Source organism: Trichosurus vulpecula, chromosome 2 (genome assembly GCF_011100635.1).
Source record: "Trichosurus vulpecula isolate mTriVul1 chromosome 2, mTriVul1.pri, whole genome shotgun sequence".
NCBI classification, from domain to species: Eukaryota; Metazoa; Chordata; class Mammalia; order Diprotodontia; family Phalangeridae; genus Trichosurus; species Trichosurus vulpecula.
In genome coordinates, this window is record NC_050574.1 from 426781042 (window position 1) to 426799881 (window position 18840).

The following is an 18840-nucleotide window of genomic DNA, read 5'->3' on the forward strand; positions in this document are numbered from 1 at the left end:
TGTATTACATAAGCTTTTTTGAGTACCTGTTCAAAACTAATCAGAATATGACAAGGATAGCACATTCTAGCCATCGTTTCCTCATTACTATCTCTCCCAAAGTACACAAGTTGACGTTCAGTTTGCATATGATCATGTAGATAAATCTAGACATGCTCCCTTTCAGGCAGAAAAGCATACTTGTATCATATAAGGTTTTGAAAATGTGGCTGACCATGATCATGTAACCTTTTTTCAAATAAATGATAAAAACTAAAAATCTTGTCATGTTAATTGGTGGCAATCAGTTTGGTATCATTATCTATTTTCATGGACCTCAGTACTAGTATAAAATGATTCCAAATTTTAAGAATGTCATTTATATCTCATTCAAGGTATTTAAACAAGGAATAATTACTTCCTTTGCTCCTCTGATAATGAATTTTTTTCCCAAACAAATTTCTAAAGATAAACCCAAGGCAATATTTTAATTGTATCGTCCACTATGTATCTGTCTGTCTCTCTCAGTCTCCATGGAAGCTGTTAGTGTCATATACTCAAAGCTTTTTCCAGGGATGATTTTCATAATATACTTATTAAAAATCAGAAGGAAAATGACAATAACAAACTACAACAAATAGTAAATGATATAGCAAGTGTTGGACACTGATTAAAAAAAGAAAGCTAAACTCAGGGCCTTGGAGGATTTAGAAGCACTTTTTCCCTTCTTCCCCCTTCTCCCCAAATAGCTACAAATAATGAGAATTTACTATATAGGGTATTGGTTGTTTATGCAAAGAATCCTAGCATGATCAGGTACTAGTTACCAGCAGTTAAACTATTACAAATAAGGTATGACCCATACAGGTAAATTTAGTTAACCATAAAAGAAGTATTTATGTCAAATTGGAAACTACATGATCACAAAACACAAAAAGAAGTCGATTGTTTGATCTACCAGTGAACTCTAAGTACATAAATTATGAAGCCATGTGTGGGCAAATGGGCTATTGCTTTCTATGACCATTTCCCAAATACAATTATACAAAGTTACATATCCGTGCTGAGTTATGTACCGGTGTGTAGCAACAGTCTGCAGTGGGTCAGTGTATTGGCAAGTAACTAAGCAGTATGATTAAAAATCCAAGTTGGAAGCATAGATATAAGATGTATTCATAGTATGAACATAAGACTATAGTTTGTGAAGTCGGGAGAATCAGAAGGAGAAAGGAGAGAGAATATCTTCCATTTTAGAAATGCTGAGGCACAAAACACAGTTGTTTCTATAGTAATTTCATACATGAAATCCCTTCTCCTGTATGTGCATCATTTGTAAACGTAAAGTCTGTATGCTGCTCACTATTCGTCTCTGGTGTCCAATGAGTACGACCCCAATTCTTCTAATATCACTGTGAGAAAAAGAAAAAAAAATTGGGCCTAGTGACCTTAGGTGCACAAGAGGTTTGATTCATTTACTAATCAAAGACAATAACTAATAAAAACAAAATGGAAACTCTCTAGCAATAGAAGCTAACAAACAAATGAAGAAATCTCAGTGGTTAGGACACAGCTTAGAATATTCAAATTCAAGTACTTACACATTACAAAAGCACTTTTTAGAAATGGAGTTCAGATATTTCAAGAAGTCCAATTGAGGTAATTATGAAAATCTAATGTCACAATAGTGTACAACAATTAGCAACCCTGAAACCTTGTAGAGTGTAATACACAAAGAATCAATTCATATTGGTTACCCCTATAATTTTCCCACATGAAGCCTTTGATTTGTTCAGGTTATATGAATTTCTAGATCTTTCCGGTGAATCCTTCTTCAGTATCTCCCCCCCCCCAAAGTGGTAAAAGCAGTTTCTTTCTTCATGTTAACATTGACTCATTAACGGACTGCTTTTGGGGGACCAGCCATTCAGTCAGTTCCAAATCCATTTAGTAATATCAGCTAGCCCCTGTAACGTCTTGTCTACAAGGATAGCATTAGAGATTTTTGTTACATGATTTGCTGAAATCTAAACACACTGTATCTATGTCATTTCCCTAATCCACCATTTCCTTTTAGTCAATCACACCCTCCTTCAACTTTCCCATTTTATTTTTTGTCAAACTATCTCTTGATTAGATTCATAAGACCCCAAGAAAGCATGTTTTTAAATTAATTTTTTCAATTAACAAGTATTTTTTTCTCCCTCCTCATTCCTCAAGAAGAAAAGAAAAACAAAACCCTCAAAACAAATAAATTGTTTTCATTGACCATTTCTGGTGCACTTAATTTCAGGTTGAGAGATCATAATTTTTATATTTAACTTGTGGTCCAGCAATACAAATTTCCTTTCTTATACACCTTCTTTTTACCCAGTTATTCAGTGTTCAAATCTGTCTTTCTCTTCTGAAGCCCTAACTTTTAGCAGGTAGCAATGATGACAACCCCACTTGCAATTCCTCTTAAATTCTTTAGTTTCTTGCCCAGGAATTCCTAACTCTTACCTGTGATTTCTAGATATTTTCTTGTGAAATCAATACCACATGAATCACCAAAAAAATAGGTAGTGCTTGACACATTTGATAAATCTTGGAAAACTCATTACATCCTAGATTCAGGTTACAGGAAAACAGCAGATGTCTCTGTCTTTCATATCAAGTCTACAAATGATTGTCCCACATACACCTCAGGAATAAACACTTAACTGCCACACTAGCATTGTGTATTTGTGTTTGTGTGCCGTTACTTCTGACTTTCACAATACCTACAGGTCCACATCATTCTTTGATCCCAAGACACTATTTCTTTGAGATATTGTCTAGCTCTGACCTCTCTAAAGGAAGTTACATACTTGTTAAATACTTCCAAATATTCAATAGTCTTTTTCCTTCCTTTCCTTTTTTTGTTACATTCTTCTACCTTCCATACTCCTGATATAGATGAGAATTCCTTCTGTCTCTTTATACCCTTTTCCTTGTTGATATCTTCCTTGAAGCCCTTATTTCATTCTTTCAAGGAACACTTCATTCTCCCTAACTTACTACTCCTTGACTAATTTCCCTGGAGAGTATAGATGCTTTCTTATAGCCATTTCACTTTGTTCTCTGGGATGGAGACCAATTTGCACTTCATGCAAACATAAGCATTAGCTGGTGCTGGCAGAAACAGAAACACAGCACATTCTCTGTAGGACACGGCATTATTTGTTTTGTTTTTCATATTTACTTGAAACAAGAACAATTAATTGTTAAGCCACTGGACTCGACATATATTGAGATAGTTACTATACTTTAAAAAAGGCAAAAGATAAAAGTAGAGACAATGCAAAATGATTGATGAATATGATGAGTTTGATACACACTCTTATTTAATGAGATTATACTTTGTGTGTGTATATATATGTGTGTGTGTGTGTATGCACAATATGATGTTTATAAATAAGAATTTATTAGAATTGATTATTTTGTATGACTAATAATTGAGCCAAATGACTATATTGGTGTAATTTCTACAAGGTTTGAATAACATTTGTGTTTTCCAGAAAGAAATTATTATGGCAATTATTTTAAATAACCCCTAAAATGAAATAGTCACAAATAATCACAATTCAGGGAAGAGTGGGGAGCTTTACACTCATTCACACCTTGAGACTTCAGTGTTACCTATTGCTTTTCAAAATGTTGTGGAATAGCTAATTTCTATTCAGAGGGTTGCCGGGGAAGGGAGAGAGATATGCAAATGTCATCTTAGCCTTTGTAACAGCAATTATAGCCTTGGTGAACTAGACATAGCATGCAACTGTACAGATCTATAGCAATACAAATAAATATGTTAGCACAAACAGTACTACTTACTCAATGCTCATTCTTGAAATCAAATCCAAAGTAGTAAACCCTGCTGCCATAAAGTTATTCTTATACTGGCCCATTTTAATTGAATCCAGCCAATCACTGACTGAAACAATCAGAGGATATTCTGGGACTTCACTAGGTGAATCTGGCATCCTGTAAAACAATCAAACAAGCAAAGAAGCAAATTATTTGAGTAAGGTGAAGCAGCTTTGCTTTGTTTCTCTGTTCTTTTATACCACTGAATTTAATGTTTATATCTTTTTCTTTAAAGTAAATTTGAATTCAGAAGTGAAATCAGAGGCCCTATACTTGAGTACTGGCACTGCCCCTTATTATCTGTGCAAAACTGGGTATGCCATTTTCTGTTTCTGAGTTTCAGTTTCCTCATCTGTCAAGTAGGGATGATGATGCTTACTTAACTCAAAGAGTTTATGTGAGAATCCAATAACATAAAGTGCTATATAAATGTGAATTTCCATGATTACTAGTGAAGATCTTTCTCTCAATTCCATAGTCCTTCTTTTCTCACATTACCCTAGTTTTCTCATGTCAAAAATGAATTTCTGTTTTAAAAAAATTCTTTTTGTGTTCACTTCTACTATTATTACCAATTTATCTTCCACTGTGTAACTTAATATACCCTGAAAAAAAACACATTCCATAAACATTTATTCTCATCATTAACCAATAAGAATTGATTAGAGTATATTAGTTTATATGAATAATAGTTTACACAGAAAAGAACCATATTGGTTTAATTTCTAGAAGGTCTGAAACATTTTTCAGAAAGCAGCTAGTGGTGAAGAAAGCTATCTACAATTGTTGCCTTCATTTTCTTTCTTCTCATTTACTTCTCGGTTCTCTATAGTCTGGCTCCTGCTCTCATCGGCCATCTGAAAGCACTCTCTTCAAAGTTACAAGTGATCTCTTAATTGACAGATATGATGATCTTTTTCTTAATCTTATCCTTCTTGACATTTCTGAAGTATTTGATGTTATTAACCACACTTTTTCCACGGATTCTTTTCTCTCTTTGGTTTTTCATGACACTGTTCTCTCTTAATTTTTACTCCACGGTTCCTTGTGCTTGTTCATCATTTGTATCATATCCCTAGTTATGAGTGTACCACAAGGCTTTGTCCTGTCTCACTGGGTGACTTCATCATTTTCCAAGGGTTTAATTATCCTCTTTATGCAGATGATTCTCTCTCTTGCTCTCCCTCTCTCTCTTCAGTCAGTCATTTTGGTCACTTTAAACTGGATGTTCTAAAACATCTTAAACTCAACATGTCCATGCTACTAGGAAAACACACATGTTAATAAATATATTATTGACATATCAAGTAGAATAATACAAACACAAATACATATACACACATATATTTACAATAGAGATCTAAGCTGTCCTAATCTGTTATGTCAATAACAATTATCTAAAAAGTGTTTTAAGAAAATCCGTATTTTAGGGTAAACCAAAATTTTCCCTTTAGGAACGCTTTGCCTCTTGAGTAGCGGTTTCCAACTGAGCAAGGTAGATTAGTCGGTTTACTTATTCAACTGGCTTGAATGCCTACTCTGTCCAAGGCTCTCTTAGATATTGCATGGAATCAAAAAATTGATCAAAGAGTATAAATCTAATCCTCAAAGAGTATACAATCTAATACAGATTTTTCTTTCCCTTTGGGTTTAAAAACATGACAAAGTTAAAAAAAATTGTAGAAGGACTAGACCAAATGGAAACCAGAGAGCTAGAGTGTCCATTCCTTCCTGCTCCAATAAGTGAGGGTCTTTTACTTTTCAAATACCAGGAGCCTTCTTGGCTGATGTAATCCCTCAATGTGTAGAATGTGAGGGAGCTTACTTCTGGGAGAATCATGATGACATTTAAGGGAAGTGCCTTGGATAGACTGTGCTGTAATATGTCTAGAAATTCTATAACTGGTTTTTATTAACTAACCATGGGTAAAAGAGGTTCTTTGATTAACTTTGGAGGCATTCACAAAGGTCTGTCATTATTAGTAACCTCCTTTTTTGCCTCAGTCATTCTTGGGGGAATCTTGCTGACTCTTTTTCTCATGGTGTCTGGTGTTGTAAGGGAAAAGGTCTTAGGTCTTTCTCCCTCTCTGAGGCTCTGTGGCATCATATGGGCCTGGATCTTTGGTCTCTGTGTTTATTTTTTTCTGTTTTAGGTGAAGGGAATAGACCCTTCATGACCTTGTGAGTTAAGAAAGACTGGGGAGATTCTTAGCTTTCAGAGTTCTGGAGTCCACAGATTTTATAGCCAGCACAGACTAGATGCCCCAAAGAACAGGGAGAGACTTTTCTCAGCTCCAGGAAACTCATTCACGAGGACTCATTCAGTGGTGACATCACCTTTGGATATGAATTTGGTAGGACCAATGTTTTATAGTAACTGAACTGTTTAGAACCTACTCATCCAGAAACTAGTGTAGGGTGATATAGGGGAGAGTATGCCTCTGGATGTATTGTAAGAAATGTTTTATCTTCAAAGTAAATATCCCTTTGTAAAAGTTAACCAATGTTAAGTGGTTAAATGGAACTGAGGTATTAGTTGCAGGACCCTAAGAGTATGAGAAGCCCAGTAGGTCTCAAGCCAATGGAAGTAGAGAAGGGTTGCTATAACCTAAGGGTTGCCACCTGGAACACTGATAAAGGAGATGTAGCTAGCTTGACCCTGAAAGAGAGAGCCAGAACACATTTACTACATTTATATTTCACATTACTATTTTTGCTTTTCTTTCAAAATATATTACTTAACAAACTATAGTATTAATAATTAAATCACACAAAATAACAGATTCTTCCACTGTAAGCTAGACATATTAGGAGATAGCTGTGGAATGGTACATACATAGGATGTACATTATCTCATAATTTCCTGATTCTTAAAACAATTGCTTGTGTCCACTTTTTTTTCTGATTCACTGAATTACTACATTACTACTCAACAGAGGCTGATGATTTTGTACCCAACATGTTTCTTTATAATTCTATTTGGTTGTAGTATATTTCATCTTAGTTATTCTCAGAGTGACTATACATTTGACATGAAATACAGATTAATCTTGTACAAAAAGGGGTTTACACAATGTGTAAGCCACTTGGATTATAGACAGTTTGCTATTATATCATCAGTTCCTCTGCTTTACTGGCTAATATCCAAATAGCATTACAATTTTCCTCTATTAATGAAAATAAATCTCTACCTGTCAGAAAATTGTGATAAATGTCGCAATCCAGAAAAAAATAGTTGCTTTCATTCCTTCCTTATCTTTTCCCAGAGAGTTTGGTAACATTAGATAATAAGGTTAAGAAAATCTGATTCTGTGATTTGCTCTGCAAACATTTGTGCTTCTGCATCAATCAGTTAACATCCATTAAACACCTACTATGTGCCAGACACTATGCTAGATCTGCAGTGATATAGTCAAGCAACTTCTCTCTTCAGAAATAATGATAGAATACCTCTGGAAATTACACAATTTATTATAATTGGCGAGTGACATGCAATTGGCCAATTTGTTGCTTTTAGTACAGAAAGATCACTAAAGAATATATTGTTTACCATCGAACTGGCCTCTTTCCCTGGAAAAGGAGTCACAAGTTGTTCCCAGAATGTTTCAACATAATAATTTCTTTTTTCTCCACATAGTTGTATATTACTATCCCTCTAGTAAACTGGTTACTTTTTAGCCTTTATTCTACTTCATTGACAGTAGATTTAATAAGGTCATGGTCTTCTCATTGTTCAGAGCAACCATAACTCATCTGTGCTTTATCTTCTAACTAGGTGGGAAATGTCAGGGGCTAGTACCTGACATCATCACCTCCAGATGAATCCTCTGGAATATTATCTAGAAAACAATAAATTTCCTCTCTTACCAATCAGGCAGGATGACAAATTCAGTCTGCCACTTGCTGAGCATGTAGATATCTCTGTTATTTGGACATGGTCATCTATCCACCAATGAGAGATACCTTTATAAAAAGCCTACAGCACAAAAATGTTCATGATGTGGAATGGTGGGCAACTTGAATGTCTGCTGTTTTCTATCAAAAATGAAGAGGGATTGGAATATATTTTTTTCTTTTTGGCAGGGCAATTGGGGTTAAGTGACTTGCCCAAGGTCACACAGCTAGTACTGTGTCAAGTGTCTGAGGCCAGATTTGAACTCAGGTCCTCCTGACTCCAGGGCCGGTGCTCTACTCACTGTGCCACCTAGCTGCCCTGGGGTTGTAATATTTTAAAAAATCTTGCCAGCATTAAATCGTTAGGTTTAGGATACCTATTAAACTGGAGTAAGTATTCTGAAGTTAAATGAACAATAAACATATTTATCAGGGGCAATTCAGACACAGTATGAACAAACAAAGCTTACTTAGCCAAGAAGCTCTTAACTTAATGAATATCTGCACTCACAATAGTACCATTTTTGACACTAAAAGGTTTTTTAGATGTATTGTCAATAGGTTTCTAAAACTGCTAGAAATAAGAAGGGAAGTTTCCATTTTCATGTATTTTATGTAGCTCATTGATATCATATAATTATAATTTCTAGAAGGAACCTTAAAATGTTAAAAAAACCTCAAAATTACATATATTCAGAGGCAGAGCCTATCCAATACCTAGCTATTAGTTCTTTGTGGGAATATCTTTTTAAATTAAAACAAAGCAAAAATAACCTCAACATAATATAATAACACACATCATAGTATATACATGATATATAGCAGAAAACATTTTGAGAGTACTAGATTGTAAATTCCATGGTGACAGGGATCATGGTTCATATTTTTTACCCTGAAGTCCTAGTATCTAGAAAACTGCTATGACAATCAGCACTCAGCGGCTTAGGATGTATTTGTTGATATTGATTTGAACATAAAGTTCTCTTTAGTAAAGCCATTTTCATGTTATAGTAGACAATCCAAGGTAAAAGGGCTTTGTTTATTTTCAGTGCATTCTGTTAAATGGCAAATCTGTTGAATAGTTCATAGATCCTCACTCATGAAAGAAGCAATCTATTTAATGAAAAGATCATTTAGCTTTGACATCATATACTTCTTGATATAACTCAGTTTCCTTAGTTTGCATCTGGATTTTTGTGGGGTACAAAGTGGAGACCTGGAAAAAGTAGTGTAAGAGAGAGAGAACTTATTCAGAAGGAGCATTGAAGTTAGGGGGAGGCAGCAGAAGCCAGAGAAGGTCTGGGAATCTCAGGTGAAGCTAAAGCAGAAGGCATAAATACAGCTGTGACAACATTTCTCCTCCTCCATGACATGACATTCAATCATTTCTTACATTATGACCCAGATTCTGCATAAATCACCAAGGAATCCACAAAAACTCCTTAATGCACAGGCTCCCACTCAGGCTGGTCAGAATCTGTTGTTATTTACAAAAAAGATTGAGTCCTAGAAACAACAATACTTGTATTATTGTGGCAAACAAAAAGGAAACAATGATCCTTCCAAACTTGGTAGCAATAGGTACCTTATTTAAATACAATTTGAATTCAAATTTAGGAAAGCAGATTTCAAAAAGTTCTGAGAAATGGTATTTATGCTACCATGGACAGAGACTCTAGAAAGGCAGTGGTAGTGCAACGAATTCTCATTTTAAAAGGGCACTAGAGGATATGAAAAGGAAAACATGTAATCTGCGACAAACACAAAAGGGAAATATACATGACCTAAAAAGTCATGATTGAATCAGAAAGGCTATAACCAGACCAAGTTGAAGCTTCTGAAAAATACTAAGGACAACAGAAAAGACTTTTTAAAGTTAGTTTCAGGTTGATAAGAACCAAGAATCCTACTGATGGCAAAAAAGCAGTCAGAAAGAAGGCAAACTTCAAATTCTATTCAGTTTCTGGCTCCTCCATCAAGCAGAATGAAGGGCAAAATAGAAAAGATAGAACAAACATGATTAAGAAAGAATTAAAGACCGATATAGATAAGATAGTACTGCCATGAAGAGCTTGGCTCCTCATGCTTGAATCCTGCCGGTCCCCGCAGACGACATTAACCCATACCTGCTGATAGTTCTCATAGCTTTGGGACTAATCCAGACCCTAAGCATGGGAATGGTAAGGACCCATGGAGTCATAGCTTAGGTGCCTCATTGTTAATTCAGTTCTGTTGCTGATTCCAATCTGACCTTGTATTATAGTACCAGTATAAGTATTAGTACTTATATATTAGCCCAAGGGAAGGCAGAAGTCTAATCAGCTATTTTAGTGGGGTATAAAATATATACCTACATCTGTGTATGGGTTTCTGCGAGTTCTTGCATCTTATGCACTTTCTGTTGGAGTGAAATAAAGGCTGTCCAATCTCAGATAGCTATGTTGTATATGGAATGCCTTTGCTGGAATTTGGGACCCTCTTAGCCACTTAGACAAGTATCTTGGGTTCAAGGTCAAATCAAGTCCAAGTTTTATTTTGGAGATTTTCTTGGAGTACTCCAGATTGGGGTAATGAACCAAACAGAGTGAGGTTAGTCAGTCAGTTAGGTTGGACCTGGTCCATATGAACTCATGGTATTTGGGGGGCCCTGGGTCACAGCTTATATCTAGAACTTTATGGTTTAAAAACAATGTGTTTAAAAACACATCATCTTACTAAATTCTCACAACCCTGCTAGACAGGCAATATAGGTAGTATATAAGTGTCACGGTAGGCAGAATGATGAACCTAGTAGTCAAGAAGACCTCCTGAGTTCAAATCTGACCTTGATCACTTACCAACTATATGAGTCTGGGAAAGTCACTTAACCCTTGTCTGCCTCAGTCTCCTTATCTGAAAAGTAGGAATAATATTAGCATCTATCTTATAGGGTTGTTGTGAGTAAAAAATGAGAATATTTGTAAAGTACCTATAGGCAGCTAGGTGGCTGTACTAGATGTGGAGTCAGGAAGACCTACATTTGGATCCTGCCTCAGACACTTAGTTGTGTGGCACAGCAGATAGAGCACTAACCCTGGAGTCACAAGATCTGACTAAAAATCTGGCTTCAGACTCCTGCTAGCTATCTGAGTCTGGACAAGTAACAATTTCTCTCAGCTTCAGTTTCCTCATGTGTAAAATAGAGATAATAATGACACCTACCTCATAAGGTTGTTGTAAGGATCAAATGAGATATTTGTCAAGTGCTCAGTATAGTTCCTGGCACACAGTAGGTGCTTAACAAACATGTGTTCTCTCCCACTATCCTGTTTGAATTCCCTTCCCTCCCTGCCTCTTGCACTTCCCCCTTCCAGCAGTGAGTGCTGGGCAATTCACTTAATCTCTCTCAGCTTCAGTTTGCTTGTCTGTAAGACGGGGATAATGATAGCACATTTCTCATGTGGTTGCTGTGAGGATCACATGTAAACCTTAAAACAGATTTGCAGATGAAAAAACTGAGTCTTAGGTAAAGTGATTTGCCTATGTCCACAGTCAGTAAGTCTCAGAGATGGAATTTAAACCCATGTCTTCTTGATTCCAAATCCAATGCTTACTGAACTATTCCTATAGAAGTTAAAAGATTTGACCAAATTCCTCAGGCCATGAAAGAGCTCAAAAAGGATTTGGAAAAGCAAGTTAGAGAAGTAGAGGAAAAATTGGGGAGAAAAATGAGAGTGATGTGAGAAAACCATGAAAAACAAGTCAATGACTGGCTAATGGAGACCCAAAAAAATACTGAAGAAAATAACACCTTAAAAATAGACTAACTCCAATGGCAAAAGAGCTCCTAAAAGACAATGAGGAGAAGAATGCCTTGAAAGGAAGAATTAGCCAAATGGAAAAGGAGGTCTAAAAGACCACTGAAGAAAATACTACCTTAAAATTAGATTGGAGCAAGTGGAAGCTAGTGAATTTATGAGAAATCAAGATATTATAAAATGGAACCAAAGGAATGAAAAAATGGAAGACAATGTGAAATATCTCATTGGAAAAACTACTGACCTGGAAAATAGATCCAGGAGAGATAATTTAAAAATTATTGGACTACCTGAAAGCCACAATCAAAAAAAAGAGCCTAGATCTCATCTTTCAAGAAATTATCAAGGAGAACTGCCCTGATATTTTAGAGCCAGAGGGTAAAATAGAAATTGAAAGAATGCACCGATCGCCTCCTGAAAAAATCCCAAAAAGAAAACTCCTAGGAATATTGTCACCAAATTCCAGAGCTCCCAGATCAAGGAGAAAATACTACAAGCAGCCAGAAAGAAACAATTTGAGTATTGTGGAAACACAATCAAGATAATACAAGATCAACAGCTTCCACATTAAGGGATCAAAGGGCTTGGAATATGATATTCTGGAGGTCAATGGAGCTAGGATTAAAACCAAGAATCACCTACCCGGCAAAACTGAGTATCATGTTCCAAGACAAAATATGGACTTTCAATAAAAAAGAGGAATTTCAAGCTTTCTCAGTGAAAAGACCAGAGCTAAATAGAAAATTTGACTTTCAAATACAAGAATCAAGAGAAGCATGATAAGGTAAACAAGAAAGAGAAATCATAAGGCACTTACTAAAGTTGAACTGTTTATATTCCTACATGAAAAGATGATGTGTGTAATTCATGAGACCTTTCTCAGTATTAGGGTAGTTGAAGGGAATATACATATATATATACACACACATATATATATATATATATACACATGTACACACATATATATATACACACATATATATATATACATGTACACACACATATATATACATACATATGTATGTATGTATATATATATATATATAGACAGAGGGCACAGGGTGAGTTGAATATGAAGGGATGATATCTAAAAAAATCAAATTAAGGGGTGAGAGAGGAATATATTGAGAGAGGGAGAAAGGGAGAGATAGAATGGGGTAAATTATCTCACATAAAAGTGGCAAGAAAAAGCAGTTCTGTAGGAAGGGAAAAGGGGGCAGGTGAAGGGGAATGAGTGAATCTTGCTCTCATCAGATTTGACCTGAGGAGGGAATAACATACACACTCAATTGGGTATCTTACCCCACAGGAAAGAAGGAGGAAGGAGATAAAAAAGGGGGGATGATAGAAGGGATGGCAGATGGGGGAGGAGGTAATCAAAAGCAAACACTTTTGGAAAGTGGCAGGGTCAAGGGAGATAATTGAATAAAGGGGGTTAGGATAGGAAGGAGTAAAATATAGTTAGTCTTTCACAACCTGCGTATTGTGGAAGGGTTTTACATAATGATACACATGTGGCCTATGTTGAATTGCTTGCCTTCTTAGGGAGGGTGGGTGGGGAGGGAAGAGGGGAGAGAATTTGGAACTCAAAGTTTTAAAAACATGTTCAAAAAAAGTTTTTGCATGCAACTAGGACATAAGATATACAGGCAATGGGGCATAGAAATTTATCTTGCCCTACAAGAAAGTAAGGGAAAAGGGGACGGGTGGGGAGTGGGGTGACAGAAGGGAGGGCTGACTGTTGAATGGGGCAGGCAGAATATATGCCATCTTGGAGTGGGGGGGGAGGGTAGTAATGGGGAGAAAATCTGTAATTCAAACTCTTGTGAAAATCAATGCTGAAAACTAAAAATATTAAATAAATAAATCAAAAACAACAACAAAAAAGATTTGACCAAATTCACTGCTAATGACTGAACTGGCAGGAGAATGTAAGTTTCCTGACCCAGTTTTTCCCCCCATATCAACTACCTCCTTCCATTATATAACCTAGAGTCATTATTAACATTATTATAACATTTAGGAGCTTATAAGCCCATATTTACTATACTTGACATTAGATAACTTCTCATTAGAACATTGTGTTTACCACACTTTGAAAGTTGTGCAGGAGTGAGGCAAGTCTTGGAATACTTAACCTTTTAAAGGGAGCTAAAGAAACTGGGTGATTTTTATCAGTAACGGGGAAGGGCTGACAATTATTTTCAAGTTAGGTCACTTTTGCAGTTCTAAGATTTGTTGATTACTGTGATCCAAATTTTATGTATTTACTTTTTCTTAGTTTTTTTTTTAATGAAAGAAAATCTGCAGCCCTCTATAAATTTGCTGCTCATTTATTTGCTACTGAAGCTTGGAAAATTTAATTCAGATACTTTCATTCTTCCTTTGACAACTTCTGAATTCCATTCAATGACCAAGTTTCCCATAATTCACTAGAAGCTTTGCCTATTAAGGCACTCAACAACTATGCTGGGTGTCTGATTTGAGATCAGGTCCTCAGTTATACTTCACTCTTCAGTGCTCTATTGATAGATACAATTTGCAAATATTCCTCAGCCAAGAAACAGGAAATTAAAGGTCTAGGATAGTGCTGAAAGCTGCAGGAGCTAGTTATTTTGTTTATTTTGTGCATGTGAGATTAAATTAGCCCAGTAGCAACCTCAACCTCATCAATCAGAGAAAAGACAGATAAGATGTTGCAAATCATGGTACTATTTCCAGAAGCTAAAGAATTTCCATATTAACTATTTATAGCAGGGATTAGGAATGGTTTGCTTAATTAGTTAATTTAATATCTAATTTGGAATAGGCCTAATTATGTACCCTTCTCTAGGCAGGACACCTACTTCTCGGAGAAAGTAAAGGAATCTTTAAATGATGAAAGAAGTCATTGCTGAATCAGGTGAACCAGTACTATAACTATGGGTATAACTATTATATGGAATATAGACATTGGAAAATTTTCATTTGCATTAGTCCATCTGTAAACAAAGGGTATTGTAAATAGGAGAGTAAATCCAAATCCAACCTAGGCAGTATTGGTGTTCACAAAGCAAAATTTGTATTCATACAATGTATCAACACAAGCAAATATCTGGAAAGTGACTGCCATTTCAAAATAATTGGAAACCTTTAACTAGCACCCCTTTCCAACTTCCCTATTTCTATCAGATGTCCTATCATTTCCCTAGTCTTTTAGTCCTCCAAGACCAAAATAATTTTTGATTTCTTCTTTTGCTTTCTTGATTCTTTTCTTTCCTGTTGGGCATTTAAAGCCCTTCATAACTTGATCTCAACTTACCTTTCCAGACTTATTAAACATTTCTTCCCTTCATGTACTGCAGTTAGTCCAGCTTTCCCACTGTTCAGTGTCTTTGCATAGACATTCTCCATCCTCAAAATGCATTCACTGCTTACCTTTGCTTTCTGCTTCCAAGAATCCCTAGTTTCCTTCAAGTTTTGCCACAAGTGCTGCCTTTGACATTTATCTTTTCTTAATTTCCCAGATGGCTTTAAATTTGTGTATGTATATTTGCATGTATGTACACACACATATTAGGCAGCTAGGTGATGCAGTAGAAGATTTGAGTTCAAATCCAGCTTCAGACTAGCTGTGTGATGCTGAGCAAGTCATTTAATCCTGTTTGCCTCAGTTCCTCATCTGTAAAATGAGCTGGAGAAGGAAACGGCAAACCATTCCAGTATCTTTGCCCCAAATGGGGCCATGAAGAGTTGGACGTGACTGAAAAAAATTACTGAACAACAATATACATGTTCTGTTCCCTAATCTATTCAAGAAGAATAAATACTTCTTGAAATATTTCAAGAAGAGTTTGAAGAGCTATCATTGAAGAGCTATTTCAATTTTGCTTTGTATCTCTAGTACCCAGTGCATAGAAGGCACATAATAAATGCTTGTTGATGAATTCCTTCACTTCTCTCTCGTATAAAATGAGTCATATGTCCTTCCTGTTATAGTGGCTTCAAGGGGGTCCTGATTAGACAAAGACTGACTTTTGGGGGCCTTGGGAAAGAACTGTCTCAAGTCTCAGAATCTCAGAATTGAAAGTGATCTCAAAACTTCTCTAGTCCAACGTATTCCCAGAATGGTCTCCCAGACTTTGTTTAAAGACCGATAGCGACAGGGAATCTACTATTCACCAAAGGAGCCCAATTCAATTTTTGGATAGCTATACAGTAACTGGGGAAAGTACTTCTTACTTATTTCCACCCATTGCTCTAATTTTGTCTTCTGAGGCCAAGTAGAACAAGCTGGATCCCTCTTCCACATGATGGTTCTTCAGATACTTGAAGACAGCTCACGAAGAAGTCATGTTCCCTGGTCTCCTGCCCTCACCCCACCAGCAACTACGTGGCACAGTGGATAGTTTTGGAACTGGAGTCAGGAAGACCTGAGTTCAAATGTGGATTCACTATACATTTACTAGTTATTTGACACTGGGAAAGTCACTTAACCTTCATCTGTCTCAGCTACCTCAACTATAAACTGGGGATGACAATAGCAGGGTTGTTGTGAGGATCAAATGAGACAATATTTATGTAATACTTAGTGCAGTGCCTGGAACATGGTAGATTCTCAATAAATGCTTATTCCTTCTCTCCCATCTCAAACCTTCCCCAAGTTAAGCATCTCTAATTCCATCAATTAATCCACATATGACATGGTTTTGAGGCACATACTAGTTACCCTCTTCTAGATGCTCCTCAGGTCACCAAAGCCCTCATTTAAGAGAGGGTGCCCAGAGTTAGTCAATGTTTCAGATGTGGTCTGACCAAGGAAGAATACTATGAGACTAACACTTCCCTCAGTTTGGATACTATACCTCTTTTCTTTCCTGCCTGTCATATTGAGATTGAAGGCCTTACATGTTTTTCCAGATGAACACCATTAAGCTATGCTTCCTATCTTATACTTGTGAGATTGATTTTTTGACATTTATAAAACTATGTTTATTCCTAATAAACTTGATCTTATATTCTATTGAATCTTCTAACCTATTGATCTTTTTTTTGGATCTGAATTTTACTAACCAATGTGGTAGCAAACTATCTTAGATTTGTATCATCTGCAAATTTGATGTGTGCCATCAAATATAAAACTGTGTATTTATCCAAGCCATTATGAAGAATGATAAGCTGCACAGGGTCAAGCACAGATAGCTGAGGCATGCCAGTGGAGACCTCCTTCCAGACTGAAATTGAATCATTAGTGACAAATTTGTAGGTCTGTCTGTTCAGCCACTTATGAGTTCACTTAAACCACTAGTCCAGGGCTGTCCAAAATATGGTCCACGGGCTGCAGTGCAATTTTATGCGGCCCACCTGTGGGTTTTAATTTTCATGAGCAAAAAAATAAAACAATAATTTGCATGGAATGTGTATTAGATTTTTTAATTCTATCACTAATAAATAATCTCGTTGATATTAATTTTCCTTGGTGTTTTTCAGCAGTATTACGGACAGAACATACCGCCAGGAATTTTCAATCTATCTGTGGGATGCCTTCTGTCTGTATGATGCAGACTAGTCAGTATGCACCTATTTTTATACTGTTGTGTTGTTGCTTTGTTGTTTTGTGTTTGCTTTCGCGCTTTGTGTCTTTGCCTATCATATTGATGATGTGCATTCTCCCTCTTTCTATTAGTGTAATGTATTTTTTAGTCTGGGTGCAGCCCTCAAATAATTATTTTATTTTAATGTAGCCCTAAGATAACCTAAGGTTGGACAGCCCTGAAGTAGCCCATACCCTTGGTCTGGGCCACAAGGATAACATTTAATTTTTTTTTGGCTGAAATCTACTCTCTAGTAACTACTGACAAGTTCTACATATAATGTTTTCAATGAATATTTCTTGACTGAATGACTGAATATAACAGGGGTGAGTTGCATCTGTCGCTTTAAATTTTTATTAGGATTCAGGGGTAGATTATTCAGGTCAAGGAAGTTCCCCCCCCCCCTCATTTTTCCCCCTGTAAGTATCTAAATGCAGTTTGGGGAAAGAATGGATTAGGTTATGGGTTCTTTAACAATTTTTCTAAAGTCATGGACCTTCTTTTGCAGTATGATGAAGCCTATGGACTCTTTGTCAGAATAATGTTTTGTTGCTTACATTCATAGTTAAAGTTTACACTAAATTTAAGTTAGAGGTTAATGAAAACAAAAATGTAATCTTTTCTCATACAAGTTCATAGCCCCTGAAATCACCCCACCAACCTCAGGTTAAGAATTCCTAGATCACTTTCAGCTCTAAGATTATATCTCTGTGCCTCTAATTACCTGTTACCTATTGGATTAAATCCAAATTCCTTAGTCTAGTATTTAGAGCCTTCCATGCATACACTTACCTATACAACTACCTCTCACTTCCCTGAAAAATAGTCCTCTGTTTCAGTCATATTCACCACCATCATCACCAATGACTGACCATCTGTCATTAATGGGCAGGTAATGCCAAGGACTCCAGGAATAGTAGCACCTCAAACCCTCCCTAGACTACTGGTCTTGCTTCAAGCCCACCTCTCAAAGCTATCATTTAGGAAAATGACTTCTTTGGAGAAGGGGGCCATCCATCCTCATCAACTGCCAGCCAACCATTGGGGTCGGCAAGCCAATCTAGTTGAGGCAGCAAGGTACTCAGAAAGAGAAACATGAAATAGCTTGCAATAGGTGAATCAAACCACTGCCACCACCTCAACCATGATTCCCAACTACTGACCACATGCACCAATGGTCAGGTGCTACAGCTCCTGTCTTGTCAGTAGCCACAGCTAATGAAGACTCAGAAAAGAAAGTTCTTGACACCAAAACCCTTGGCATTGTCAAATGGTTCAACAGCAGAAACAGATATGGTTTTGTCAAAAAAAAAACCCAACATTAAAGATGTATTCCCATCTTTTTTGCCACAAATGGGACCTTTCCACCTGATTTTCTAATTAGTTGAGGCCTCCTCTGTGTTTTGTCTCCCACCTTGACAGCAGGGACTGTCTTGCTTTTCTCTTTGTATCCCCAACATATAATACAGTACTTTGCACATATTAAGTGCTTATTAAACACTTTTATTAATTTATTAGTTTATTTCCTGCCTTTGTGATATGACATTTCTTCTTCTTGTAATGCTAGTGCCCTCCTACCCAGCTGAAGACATCTTCTAGAAAGGCAGTATAGTATAATGGGAAGATCATTGATAGAACTAATTAGGAATTAAGGAACCAGAGGCACATTCATTTGTGGGGGTGGGCTTGGGTTTGGGTGGAAAAATAGTACTCAG

The 18840-nt window shown here is 36.4% G+C and overlaps 1 protein-coding gene across 1 annotated transcript in view; it reads right to left on the reverse strand.

Moving 5' to 3' along the window:
* Positions 1-1273: 1273 nt before the first annotated feature.
* The window catches only part of EPHA6 (EPH receptor A6), a 1226126-nt gene continuing 1208559 nt past the window's right edge, over positions 1274-18840 (reverse strand). The window contains exons 17-18 of the mRNA XM_036746072.1: positions 3829-3978; positions 1274-1388 (exon numbers count right to left, since the gene is read on the reverse strand). Coding sequence (XP_036601967.1) covers positions 1274-1388; positions 3829-3978 — 265 coding nt within the window. The remainder of the gene's footprint in view (positions 1389-3828; positions 3979-18840) is intronic.